At 37.9% G+C, this 14,455-nt stretch overlaps 1 protein-coding gene across 4 annotated transcripts in view; it reads right to left on the reverse strand.

The window, feature by feature from the left end:
* Positions 1-6,368, reverse strand: part of FIP1L1 (factor interacting with PAPOLA and CPSF1) — a 63,895-nt gene extending 57,527 nt beyond the window's left edge. For 2 of the 4 annotated variants that reach the window (XM_084900040.1, XM_084900039.1), the window contains exons 1-3: positions 6,040-6,340; positions 4,659-4,698; positions 816-876 (exon numbers count right to left, since the gene is read on the reverse strand). In XM_084900040.1, coding sequence (XP_084756166.1) covers positions 816-876; positions 4,659-4,698; positions 6,040-6,124 — 186 coding nt within the window. In that variant the 5' untranslated portion in view covers positions 6,125-6,340. Of the gene's footprint in view, positions 1-815; positions 877-4,658; positions 4,699-4,804; positions 4,850-6,039 lie in introns of all 4 variants that reach the window. The other 2 variants (XM_084900037.1, XM_084900038.1) reach the window with 2 other exon arrangements.
* Positions 6,369-14,455: the final 8,087 nt, after the last annotated feature.

Consider the following 14,455-nt stretch of genomic DNA (forward strand, 5'->3'; position numbering starts at 1 on the left):
GGAGTGTGCAGCAGGCAGCTGGTCGATGTTTCTCTCTCATCGATGTTTCTGGCTCTATCCCTCTCTCTTCCTCTCTGTAAAAAAATCAATAAAATATATTAAAAAAAATTTTTTTTAAAAGCACCAAATAGTTAGAGAGCACCTCACTTATTCCTGGAATTCATTTACACCTATAAGAGGCCCTGCATGCAAATGGTTGAGGGCATACTTTGTTTCTATAAGTAAAAGAAAGGTCAATTACAAGCGTTTGTTGTGGCTCTAAAAGGCTATTTTGTGCTTTGTCACAAAATAGTCAATTTTAAAAGTAGAAAAATTAGGCAAAATAATCTTTGATACAAATTTGTAGAATAACTATGGGGATGGGAATAAAATGTTAAAAATAGTCATATAATAGGACCCATAATATGTTCACACACACCCCAAAAAACATCACTTTCAATGAGGTCAAATACTATCACTTATACAAAAAAAACTTTTTGCTAAAAAAACAAAACAAAACATGGCAATCAAACTTAGGATTTAAGACTCAAATGTCTGCTTTGAAAATCAGGGTATAATCTATGTAGATGATCTATAACCAGTTCCTTGAAATAAACATCAAGCCTATGCACATGCCCTATTTCATCTGAAATCTTGCCACTACTTCTCTTCGTTATGCTTTTGATGGCACGAGATGAGGTAAGTGATGTTAAGAGGGAACCAGATCAAGCAGGATAATGAAAGTCATATTGAATTTTGGCTTTATTCCTAAGTAAGGTAAAACTATTGATAAAGATTTTAAACAGAGAAGTAGAGATTTCAAATCCTTATGTTACCGGTTTAGGTACACCATTCTCAGCAGTTTCATCTTCATTTCCAGATGGAGGATTATTGGCACTACAAACAACAAAAATAAGTGCATGTGGTCAGTATTACTTCTGAGAAGTACGGATAAGATATTCTATAGTATTTTTAAGCTATGCCTGATAGTTTCCTAAAATTGTCTCCACTAGTAAAAACTACCTACTCTGTATTTCTCATGCTTTGCTCAACATTAGAAATAGAATGGAACTCCCTCCAAATTTGTTAATGGTGTCAAATTTGCAATTTAATGGTGGAATATAATTTAAGGTTTGTTTTTTTACATTGTAAAAATATGCATCACATTTATACTTATCCTAAATTTTTATCAAACATCCTGTGTGTGTGTGTGTGCCACAACTAAATGTAATTGTCAAGGACTATGTAAGTTTCCTATTTTCAGATTTGTAATATGATCACATTATCTCTTTTAGTATTCAGTTAACATACATTCTTTTTCCTGGCTTTCTGTTTCATCACTTTATTGGATGTACTAGTATGTTCCTTGTTGTATAGAAAATAAATTTTAAGATAAAAAAGTTTATCTTCATTTAAGACTGCTTTCCAATTTGACACTAATGATAGCTGCAGATAACTTTTGATGCAATAAAAAACTTTTTTTTAAGGCCAGTTATCTTGAATTTGCCGTTATAAAAAAATTGACACAATAGTAAAATACTCTTATTCTCTTATATCTTTTTCACAAATGTCTTATCACAAACATTTGGCCATTAACAATCAAATACAACTTCTAGTACTATAGCGTTAATTGGTTTCTTATTTTTTTTAATAATTATAATTTTCATAGTGGGAATTAACCATTAACCTCATTTATAGAAAAGGAAATGCAAGTACAAAGCAACTAACAATTACTTAGGTCAAAGACCTCATTAGATTTCTGCTATCTTCTAAACTTCATTCTGTATCAAGCAGTTTCTATATAAATCAATTTAACCTTTCTACCTTGGCATTTTATAATACAATCTCCAAATAGAGTAGAATGAAAAATAAAAACTATAGTTTATCTGTTATATTTTCACTGTTCTACTACTTGACTCAAGAAAACAAACCTGCAACTATATTTCTTTGGTACATTTACTCCTGCTTAAATAAGCTTCCAGGTAGCCAGAAAGAAGTTCAACTTATGTCAAAAAACAATATGGTTAGCCATAAAACATGAGAGAATTGGAGATGGTAAAATGAAATGGTTAAGAAGAGCATCGGTTTTAATAATGAACCAGTCACAAAGAAGCTGGAGGAAATTCTAACAAGGACTCAGCTCACTTGGGGAAATGCAATTTTGTACCAACATGGATACTAGAACTCTGGTTTGTTGCTCTCTTCCCCAATAAACTTTTAGGAGTTTTAATTCTCTATCACCATTAAAATGCTAAAAACATTATAAAATTATAAACATTTTCTAGAAAAATAAAATCTGAAGGGTAGATCTTTCCCATAAGATTAAATAAATTTAATAGCTCACCAAATAAAGTTTTATTAAGGAATATAAAGACATTTTTGGTAGTACTTAGGCAAGGCAAAAGTCACCTCTCCAATAAATTTAATTGAGCTGTGTATTGTGGAATTAAAATTAAATAATGTTTAATCAGAAATAAGCTTCAAGAATTATAACCAAAAACTGGTATTAACAAAAATGAATGAAATAAAAATTAGCTTACAAAAAGGTGTATTTAGTTGTGATTCTGGACCTTGTTATCAATTAATTTCTTAACTAACTGTAAAACAGGGTATAAAGAAATATTTAATTACTTTCGAAATTATAAATTACACAAATCCTCACCTTATGGCTAAGATTAGTATTAGAAACTAGGTTGAATACATACATTTAAAAGCCAGGTGATAAAATTTCAAATATAGCAATGAGTAGTTTGTTTTTTAAATGTCTTTCTACATAAGGAATAATTTTGAGGAAGAATAGGCTAATTTCAGCATCCCCAAAGCTATTTATACTTCTTACTTTGTCTCTCCCTTCACTTGTATTCAAATAACAGCTTTGAGATATAATTCATACACCACACTATCCACTCATCTCAAATGCGCAACTCAATGGTTTTTAGTATATTTATAGAATAGTTCAATAACAACTATCTAATCCCAGAACATCGCTTCTTGGCCTTTTGGCTAAGATCAAGTGTAGTATCTAATCCCAGAACATTTTCACCAACCCCCCCACCCCCCAAAAAAATCTTGTATATATTAATCACTCCAATTTTGCCCTGTACTCAGTCAGGGCAACACTAAGTACTTGTATCTCTATGAATGTACATATTCTGTCGATTTAATATAAATAAAATTATACAATATGCAGTCCTTTGTGACTGGCTTATTTCACTTAGCATGTTTTCAAGGTTCACCCATTTTGCAACACACAAATAATTCATTTCCTTCTACTGTCAAATAGTATTCCACTGTATAAATATACTACATTTATCTATCCATTACTTGATGAACACTGGTTATTTCCATTTTTTTGGCTACAATGAATAATGCTATGAATACTCCTGTACAGAAGGTGCCCGAATACCATCCTTTCCTGAACACCACTTTCTTATGAGATGCTTAGGAACATAACTTTGTTTATACCAAATGACGTATGGCAGAATAGGTCTCGTTAAAGGTAGTTTCACATAAATCTGCAGAACAGAACCTAACAAGTTTTTTCGTAGATATATGTTTTCATTTCTCTTAAAGTATAGAACAAGGATTGGCAATCCTAAATCATATCATGACTCTGTGTTTAATCTTTTTAAGAAACTCCAGTCTGTTTCCCAAAGTAGCTGCACCATTTTACAATCCCAACATCAGTGCATGAGGGTACCAATTTCTCCATATCCTCACCAACACCTTGTTGCTGTCTTTATTACAGCCATCCTAGTGGTTGTGAAGTACTATTTCCCCCATTTATTAAAACCAAATATTCTCTAAAAGTCGTTTGTTTTTAACCACCCCTCCCCCATTCATTATAGAACTCTAAGGCCTCTGGTCAGAGTAATGTCAGCATATCCACTAACTTGTATACAGAAGCTTTTCTGAAATTTAGAATTCAGTTTCTGGCTCCCTGTACATGTTCTATAAATGATACTTACACTTTTCCAGTCACCTAAAAAAGGGAACTACTCTTGTGTCAGGTTCATTAATTATACTTTGCATTTAAATACAAAATGCTGAAATTATAACCAAAGTGCATTACACCATCATAAATATTGATTGTAACTTAAGATTATGTATTTTTAAAATTAAGTTTTTTCTTAATAGTCTTAATGGATATACTGTATACTCCACTTAAGAATAAAAAGTTACTTGCCGAAACCGGTTTGGCTCAGTGGATAGAGCGTCGGTCTGCGGACTGAAAAGTCCCAGGTTCAATTCCGGTCAAGGGCATGTGCCTTGGTTGCGGGCACATCCCCAATGGGGGTTGTGCAGGGAGGCAGCTAGTCGATGATTCTCTCTCATCGATGTTTCTAACTATCTATCCCTCTCCCTTCCTCTCTGTGAAAAATCAATAAAATACATTAAAAAAATAAAAAAAGAATAAAAAGTTACTAAACACTGAAAAGTATTTAAACCCTTACTGAAAAGTATTTAAAATCTATTTCCCCTCAGCTACTAGCAAATAAACAGACTAGTATAAGATTATATCCTGAAACAGGAATAAACTCCCAAGGATTCGGTGTCTTCCAACCTTTAGTCAAAATGTAATCAAACCCAGGATTACAATGAAATAATTTTAACAACTTGTTGACAGAACCACTGTATCACAATATCTGTGTTAAGTATCCAGAAGAAATTTCACTAACCTGGCATTTTCTTCTTCTGGCCTTTCAACTTCATTTTCATCTACCAAAAAAAAACAAAAAAACATAAATAAGTAAATAAAATTAACAAACTACTCTTAAAGAAACTAGTAGTATGAAAATCTGAAGTGATCATCACAAGCACTAACCTAGGTCCTTTGCCAAATCACTGTGCACATGCACGTCCCATGGGCCTATAAGCACATCCAAAGTTAGATCACCTTATAATGACTTAACAAGACATGTCTTTTTATGAAAAAATAAAATAAAATCAGACTTTACTCCCATAAAAATAAACTTAAAGTGGTAAATATTCGTTAAAAATATTCGTTAAAAAAATCCCACACATTTACATGTCAAAGAGTATTACTATTGCTAAATCTTGCCACCAAAGACAAATTATTTTATTTTACAAGTTTATCAAAATCAAAGTTTGTCAAAGTCACATCATCGTGGTGCTCAAACCTATACTTCCACTATACTATTCTAAAGACAATCAAGGATATACATTTCTGGCAAGGAACAAATATTAATTTTCAAATCTATCTATAACAAACAAGAAGGGGCTGTGACTTAATAACAGTTAAAAAGCAAATGTCTAAAGTGCTTTTCAAAACGGAAGTGCCATGACGTATTACATTTATTTAGAGAAAAACGAATACATGAGATGACTGAAAACTATAAGCCTAAAGGGGCATGTTACTGCCATGTTGTGAGCTCAAGTGCAGTCTCTTAGAGAAGAAAACTTCACCTTGATACACACAGGAGACACACGGGGATTTCTTTATGGGCCATTGTGTATTCCATCTCTTTCTTTCTTTCTCTCTTAGTTATTTTTAAAGCACGACTTTCAGACAGGGAGGTACCCTTGCAGGTGCATTCCATACACACTGACCATCAAGAAACAAGACGTTAGTTTCAAAGCATCAACTTTATTGAGCCACTTCACAACAACTGCTGCTTACAGGGACAGGAAGGGCATCCTACGGCCCAGGGGCTGGGAGAGACACACCAGCACCGCTCAGAATCGTTTGGGGTGTTTTTTGTTTTTGTTTTTGTTTTTTAAGTAAAAAATAAAAAGCGCGGAGGCGAGGTGGCCCAGCAGTCCCAGTGAGGCGGAGGGCGAGGGTCCGGGGCCCCCAACCCCAGAGCCGCCGCTACCGCCGCGGGGTGCGAGCGTGTTTGGGGGTGTGGGCTGGGCGGAAGAAGGCCGCGGCCGGTGAGGAGCACGCACCCCGCGCCCGGCCCGCGTTAGGCCGAACCAGGTTCCGTACCGGAGGCCCCCGGCGCGGCCGAGCGGGGCCAGGGAGGACGGCCGTTTGCGCGCCGGGAGGGGAGGCCGGAGAGAGTCCGGGGGAGGGAGAAAGGACAGGAAGTTCCGTACCGCCATAGAGCCACTCTTCCTCCTCATCCCCTCCGGTCCCGCCGCTCAGCTCCGACACTAGGCGCTCGACCTCGCCGGCCGACATGGCCGCCCCGAGCACCACTTAAAGGCAGCGGTCAACAGCCCCCTCCAACCTCTTTCCCCAGCCTCGCTGCCCGAGGACGTGAGAGAGGCGCGAACCCGCCAGCGAGCGAAGGAGGAGAGCGCGAGACTCAAATCCACTGGACGCGGCTGCTGCGGAGGCCGCGAAGGAGACACGGGCCCCGGCGCGCCTGCGCATGCGCAGCGGCAGCCCGAGGGCGCAGCGTCGGTAGGTGGCTTTCTTCCGCCGCGGCGGCCCACCTGGACCTCGTTGCGCGTGCGCACCACGGTAGCCCCGCCCCCGTGGGATCCCACTTCGCCGCTTTAACTCTGATTTCTAGCGTGGCTTCCTGCGCACACCAGGGATCCCCCTCCCCCTCCGGTTCCTCCCATCACCCATGTTGCTTTGCCTGCCAGTAATCCATTGTCCCATTCTTGAGGCTCTCTCTTCTCAACCTTCTCATCTGTCTTTTTTTAATCTTCCGAAAGGCCTTATTTTATTCTTCATATGTTGTGGCAGCCTTTACACAGAATAATTACCTTTCAGCCCTGTTTCTTATTAAATAAGTAATCATAATTCATGTCTAATTTCTTGAAAAACTTTATTTTCACAGCAAACAAAAGCAAAATTAATATGTATATATGAATAATGCATTCTCCTTGTTAAAACAAAACATTACAGTTAAAGTCAAAAACCCCTCATTCAGGAGTCCTTCCCAAAGGACTTGTTTGTTTGCGGTGAATCATCCTGAAATTTTCCACACATTTACTTCAGGTGAATTGTATTCTTTTATTGGGAGAACCCTAGGCTTGCAGGGTATAGCACAGAATGTATCTTTCTGTGAATTGCTTTAAAAAAACAACAACTCAGCAATATCTTCAAGATCCTTTCATGTTAGTACATATATCAAACTATTCCATTTTTAAGTGTTTCATAATATTGCATAGCATGGCTTTCATAAAGTAAATATGACTATATCTCTGTTCATGTCATTTAGATTGATTTCAACTTTTCACTTTAACACACACAAAAAACCTACAATGAAGATCCTTGTCAATGACTTCTTGCAGATTGGTACAAGTCTTTCTCCAAGAGAGATCATAAAGTATGCCCAGTTTTTATTTTAGTAGATAATGCCAAATTTTCAGGCCACTTTTGAGAGCACATCTTTCACGATGATGCATCATTGGTTAAAACTGGTGTTCTAGTTCTTAATTGTAACTACCTGACCCCAGGTAATCACCATTTCTATGCTTGCTTTCTCATCTATAAAGTGGGAAAACTGAATTAGATGATCTCTAAATCCCTTTTTCTTATAAAGTTTTCAAACAGGACACTTTTCAACACAAAGAAATCCATTTTCATACCCAATAAACATCAATTTCAAACCAATAAACACCATTTTCCGTTTATTTAACAGTTACTGAATACTTGCCTTTTAAGAAATTTGAAAATAAAGATATAACTAAAACATAGTCCCCAAGCCGAAACCAGTTTGGCTCAGCGGTAGAGCTTTGGTCTGTGGGGGACTGAAAGGTCCCTGGTTCGATTCCAGTCAAGGGCATGTACATTGGTTGCAGGCACATCCCCTGTAGGGGGTGTGCAAGAGGCAGCTGGTTGATGTTTCTCTCTTATCGACGTTTCTAGCTCTCTATCTCTCTCCCTTCCTCTCTGTAAAAAATCAATAAAATATATTTTAAAAAATAAAAATAAAACATAGTCCCCATTCTTAAAGAACTCTCTATTCGGAAAAGGTGGTAAGCAATTAGTTCTCCTAGAGGAGAAAAAGTGGATATGCTATTAAAAAATAAATAAATAAATAAATAAATAAATAAATAAATAAAAACCACACACACACAAAGTGTTTACATCCTAACAATACAACACCATTTTGTCTAATTTAAATAAGTCATGTGGTTTTAATCCCCCTTACTTTTGAACTCTCTTTTATCTACTATTCCCAGTCTCCCTTACCTGTTTAGGATAATCTCTGCATCCTTCTGAAACCTGTTGAGATATAATCAACTTTGTGAAATCTTTCCTAAAATTCCACTTTATTTCCTCCCATTTTTTAATTTATTCAATAAATACTTATGTAGGGTCTACCAAGTGCCAGGGACTCTTCTTGGCTATGTAGATTCAGCAGGGAGAAAAACAAAGTCTTCCCCTAGTGAAGCTTTCATTCTGATGAGCGGATAGCAAAAAAACCTAAATGTACAATATCTTGCCCTTTACTGACAGTAACGGAGTGAAGATTTTACATTCTGCTTGGGAGTATCATAAGGCAATCATTTATAGTTCTGTTTATTTATCACTAGTGGCTCAGTGCACAGATTCATGCACATGGAAAGGAAATTAATTAGAATAAATATTTTAATATCACTATTCGCGCTTTCTCTATAATAGAAGTGTCAACAAAAAGGGATTTAGAGATCATTTAATTTAGTTTTCCCACTTTATAGATGAGGAAACAATTCATGATCAACAATGACAGAAACACATGCATGCAATTGACTCGTACATGTGCGAGTCAACATTTATTTTAAAATTGCCAGTGAGCGTCATATGTACCTGCCGGTTGGTTAGTCGGACTATCTGCTGGACAGATGGTCAGACACTTAGTCTTTTATATATATTGATTCCATGAGCATATAATGAACTTTAGTGATTTCGTAGAACAATTTCTTTTTGCTGAGGAGCCTTTTTTCCTTTCAGTTGCCTGAAATGAGCTTGTCTTTCAAGGCATTAGTTAAACTGAAGAATTACTAGATAATAATAACTGATGCATCAGAATTGCCTTCATGGAGGTAGCATTTGAGCTACGCTTTGAATGGAAGATTCCCACAAGCAGGGAAGCCCATAAATCACTAATAGCCAGTCTCAAAAGTCCTCTTCCTGCTTGCTTTCAAATTGAGTTCCTTGTCTGGATATGCTTCCTTAGTTAAAAGTGTCTTTTTCTTCCTACTCCTTGAGAAAGACTTCAAAGACAGGTAGCTTGAAGATGTATAAAATTAAGACCTTATCAAATTACAATACTCCATATATTCTGATTATATTTATTTTCCCTTTTATTACTTTTTGTGATTGGTTGGTTCTTGGCAAAACAATAACAATGAAGCGTCAGTCTTAATTGGCTAGCTCTGAGAATCACTGAAAGGAAATGCTTAGTAGATAATTAAAATGATGACAAGAGTACAAGAGTTGAAGATCCAATAAAAGTGCTTTGCTAGGTATCTAGTAGATAGCAAGTACTCATAAATGTGCTTTAAATGAATGTCATGTAGGCCCAACTGTGCTATTTCCTGCCAACTTTAAATATGTTGCTTGAATCTCAGTGTTCTTCAGTTTACTCATCAGAAAATCAATTTATTAAAATACATTTTACACTCTCTAATTGGGAGGATAACAAAGCTAAAATGAGGCTTAGAATGTGAAAGGATTTAACAATTTAGTGGCAAGCAGGTGGTATAATATTGGTTCCTATCTTTTGTCCTTTAAACAGCCTGAATATAACTGCACATGTGCACAGGTTTTCTTTCTCTTTAGATATTCCATGAGCAATTAAGCCCCAATTACCCATCTTCTTCTATATCCTTATGTATTTCAACACTAAATTTTACATTTCCAGTTGTTTTTTGGAAAATTAAATCATCTATTACATCTAACTGTTATATAACCTGCACATTTTTTTAATGTTGCTTAAATCTCAGTGTTCTTCAGTTTTCTCATCAGGAAATCAATCTATTAAAATAAATTCTTTAATTTTGAGAAAGTTTGGTGGTTTTTTTCCCCCGTAGTCAGCTGATCCTCTCTTACAATGTCAACCACATGGAAAGTGGTTTGTAAATTCTTAAATTGATGATTCATATGCAGGACTTAGAAATAAGGTAAAGGGAGATATGCTTGATTTTATGAGGCATGGAAAATAATTGCTGGCTATTTTTAGTGAAATACAAGCCACATTTAAATAAGGTAAATATTATAATCTTAAGCATGTAATTTTAGCAGGAATTCATTTTCTCTGCCATAACATCTGAGAGCAAAAAATGGAAGGAAGAAAATCCTGACACATATTATACTACAGATGAACCTTGAGGATATTATGCTAAGTGAAATAAGCCAGTCACAGAAAGAAAAATATTATATGATTCCATTTATGAGGTAAATAGAGTTCACTTATAAGGACCACAAAATAGGATGATGGTTGCAGGGGCATGGGAGGGGGACATAGGGAATAATTGTTTAATGGATAGACTGCATAGAATTTAAAAGCTCTGGAGATTCTTCACAGAGCAATGTGAAAATACTTAACACTACTGAACTGTACACTTAAAAATGGTTAAGGTGGTACATTTTATGTTACATGCATTTTGTTACAATTAAAACAATCAGACAAATAAACAAAAACATGTCCCAACCAAACTCAGTACATTTATTCCCCAAACTGCTTCTCTTTTGATTTCCCAAGTGGTCTCAGTGAGGACCACTTAAGTGAGCATTAATCCAAAATGTTCCCTCCCTCTGCTTCACTGATTTTGTCAACCCCGCCACCAGGCTTTCTGGCCCTGTCTCCTTAACATTTCTTAGACTCCCCTCAATGTCTATCACTGTTACCAGACAGGGACCTGCCCTGAGCAGGTCTGCCTCAGGCCTGCCTGGAGTGCCTAGGTTCCAGACTTTGTGTAGGAAAGATTTCACAACAGGAGTCCAGATGGGGTTGAAGGTATGTTTATTAACAATGAGGACAGAGTAACAAAGGAAGAAACGAGGGGTAAGAAACAACTGGGGAGAAGCCAGGCGGTGCTCTGCCTTGGCTCTCTAGAAATGTTATATAGAAAGAAGTGAGCCAAGGAGGGGCTGTTATAGCTCACTGGGAAGTCTGAGAAAAGGGGGCCTGGCCTGCAGAGGGTCCAGGGTGAGACCCGTGGCACTGCAGCTGCCCACTGTTTTCCTGGAGGCAGATCTCATGGGGACCCTTATAAATAAAAAGTTCGTGCTTGGGTAGGGGCATGGGTGTGCCCAAGAGTGAGCCCACATTGAGTTTTGGTCCTGAGGACTTTTTAAAAAATATATATATATATATTTTATTGATTTTTCACAGAGAGGAAGAGAGAGGGATAGAGAGTTAGAAACATCGATGAGAGAGAAACATCGACCAGCTGCCTCCTGCACACTCCCTACTGGGAATGTACCTGCAATCAAGATACCTGCCGTTCACTGGAATCAAACCTGGGACCCTTGAGTCCACAGGCCAAAGCTCTAGTCACTGAGCCAAACTGGATAGGGCCTGAGGCCGCTGCCTTCTCCTTCTCCTTCTCCTTCTCCTCCTTCTCCTTCTCCTCCTTCTCCTTCTCCGTCTCCGTCTCCGTCTCCGTCTCCGTCTCCGTCTCCGTCTCCGTCTCCGTCTCCGTCTCCGTCTCCGTCTCCTTCTCCTTCTCCTTCTCCTTCTCCTTCTCCTTCTCCTTCTCCTTCTCCTTCTCCTTCTCCTTTTCCTTCTTCTTCTTTTCTTCTGCAGGTGAGAAAATCACAGAAAGGGTTTTCAGAGAATATTCATCAGCTCTCCAGGTGCATTTTTTATATGTTGATACATCAAAATTAGTGTATAGGGGAATTCTGAATTATTCTTTGGTCTATTTTACTGTTTTGCTTTTATCTTAGGTCTGTCTGGCTTTAAGGGGGTATTTCTTATTTGTACCCCAACTTCATCTGTCCTTGAGTTTAGCTGGCACAAATGGCATCCATTGGGTCTTTGATCTCTATTTCCCCAGGCCAGAGTACTTTAAGCTCTGTATTTTCTGGTTAGGGAAAAGGGTGTAAACTAGGGGTGTCGAACTCAATCAGAGAAGGGGCCAAAATCTAAAATCCAGCCTAAATCGCGGGCCGAATGGTTTACTGAACAGTCATAAACTGACAATGTCATAAACTGACAGCGGAGTGCAGTGATGACAGTGCGGTGCGGGCCACATTGCAAGGCCTGGCGGGCTGGATTTGGCCCGCGGGCCTTGTGTTTGACACATGTGGTGTAAACCATTTGCTCTCAGGTGTCCTTGGTTAGGGAAGATAAGGTCTTGCAATTCACAAGCTGGCTGTAAGTTGCCCAAACTATTTGGTCTTGTTTAATTTTCTTGTCTCAGCTTTTTCATTCCACTTGCACAGGATTTTCCTAGCTTCTTACTATCCTACTCCATCACCTGTACTTATCTACTCTAGCCTGAGTGGTTGCTGTTACTGTTTCCTAACTGCACTCAGCTCAAAATGTTACTGCATTCAAATAATTGTCCATGTCTTACTAAATTTTTTTCTGCACTCCAAATGTGAACAAATTATTTCCACTCCTAAAAATACTTTAATAGTTTCCCCTTAGCTGCTACTATTTAGAATAAAAAATAACCTAGTCCCTTCTTTTCTAGTTCCTAGCTCCTATTTCTTCTTGAGTCTCTCTTTATACAATTCACTCCAGCTGTACTAAGCTATTTGTAGTTGCAAAGAACATGTTTTATGGTTTCACGACTCGCTTTGTTCGTGCTGCATTTTCTGCCTGCACTGCCAGGAATGCTCCTCTCCATCCTGTCCACCTGGTGAACACCTGGTTTTCTTTGAAGGCAACTGAAAACTCATTTTCTACATGAAACTTCTGACCACTTCCCTTTTTTACTTCACCCAGTCAGAATTTATTCCCCCCACTTTGTCATGCTTAAGCATTTAAAAAAAAAATCATCACTTTTGTAACATTTTATTGCACTTGCTTGCTTTACATGTATGAGTTCTTGTTTAGAAAAAATATTTATTGTTGAAAGTATTACATATGTCCCATTCCCCCCTCACTTTGACCTCATCTAAACACACCTTCACCCATTTCCCCACCCCACTACCCCACCCCCAGGCCTTTGCTGCCCTATTGTCTGTGTCCATGGTTATGCATATAAGCTATTTGGTTGATCTCTTCCCACCCATCCACCCACCCTCCCCAGCGTTCCCCCTGAGATTTCCCAATCTATTCCATGCTTCTGTGTGTGAGTTCTTTTAATTCAGGTGCTTTTGAAGGCAAGGATGTCTCTCCCCAACCCTCTACCCCCACCTCCCAAGGACAAGAATCTTAGGGGGGGGTTTCAGCAGAATATTCACCAGCTTTCCAGGTGCATTTTTAATGTGCAAATGCATCAAAATGAGGGGATAGGGAATTGGGGATTATTCTTTGGTCTGCTTTCCTGCTTTACTTTTATCTTGCCTCTGTCTGGCTTTAATGGTGCTTTTGTTATTTGTTCCCCTAATGTCATTTGTCTTTGGGTTTAGCTGACACAATTGACATTAATTGGGTCTCTGCTCTCTATTTCCCAGACCAGGGTGTTTTAAGCTTTGTATTCTCTGGTTACAGAGGGGAGGTATCAACCATTTGCTTTCAAGTGTCCATGATTGGAGAAGATTAATTTTTGTCTTTCACAAGCTAGCTTTAAATTGTTCAAATTGTTTATCCTTGTTAAATTTTCTTGTCTCAGATTCCCTATTCTATCCCCAGGAATTTTCTTAGCTTCTTATTATCCTGTCACAATGTAGAGGCACTGTGGCTTACTTCTTTTTATATCCCCAAAGTCCAACACAGTGTCTGGAATTCTGTACAAGTCCACTAAAAGTTGGTAGGCTATATTATTTATGCTATGGGTATGAATTGAACATTATTCTACAAACATTTATTGAACACCTATTATATTGTAGCAGAATAGGTATGTTAAAGAAAACAACCATGTTAAAACTCACCCATGAGTCTTAGCAGTTTGCCTCAGTGGATAGAACGTTGGCCTGCAGACTGAAGGGTCTTGGGTTTTATTTCAGTCAAGGGTACAAGCCCAGGTTGTGGGCTCAATCCCAAGTAGAGGCCATGCAGGAGGTAGCCGCTCAATTCTCTCTCAATTGATTTTTCCCCCCTTTTATCTATCTCTCCCTCTCCCTTCCTCTAAAATCAATAAAATATTAAAATGAAACCTCAGCCCATGATATGATAAGTACTTATCAGAGATATCAACTGTATGTTTTGTATTGGAAGGCTGAGAAGGAAGATAGGATGATGATAATATTGGTGGTGACTTAAGAATATCCTCACTTGGAAGGTACATTCATCACATTGATTATTTTTGTTAGGAGTTTGCCTGGTGTAAATTTTTTGTGGATTAGAAAATGTACTTTATTAATCATTGTATCTTTGGAATCTAGTACAGTAATTATACTTTGTGAGTGCTTAATCAATACAAATTCAATGAGTTGAACCCATGAAACCTCTGGGCTCAAAGTGTTGACATAATTGTGCAAGTATATAAAGTTCCAGGCTGGGAGTAGCTG

This window comes from Pipistrellus hanaki, assembly GCF_964339955.1.
Source record: "Pipistrellus hanaki genome assembly, chromosome: 1".
Lineage (NCBI taxonomy): Eukaryota > Metazoa > Chordata > Mammalia > Chiroptera > Vespertilionidae > Pipistrellus > Pipistrellus hanaki.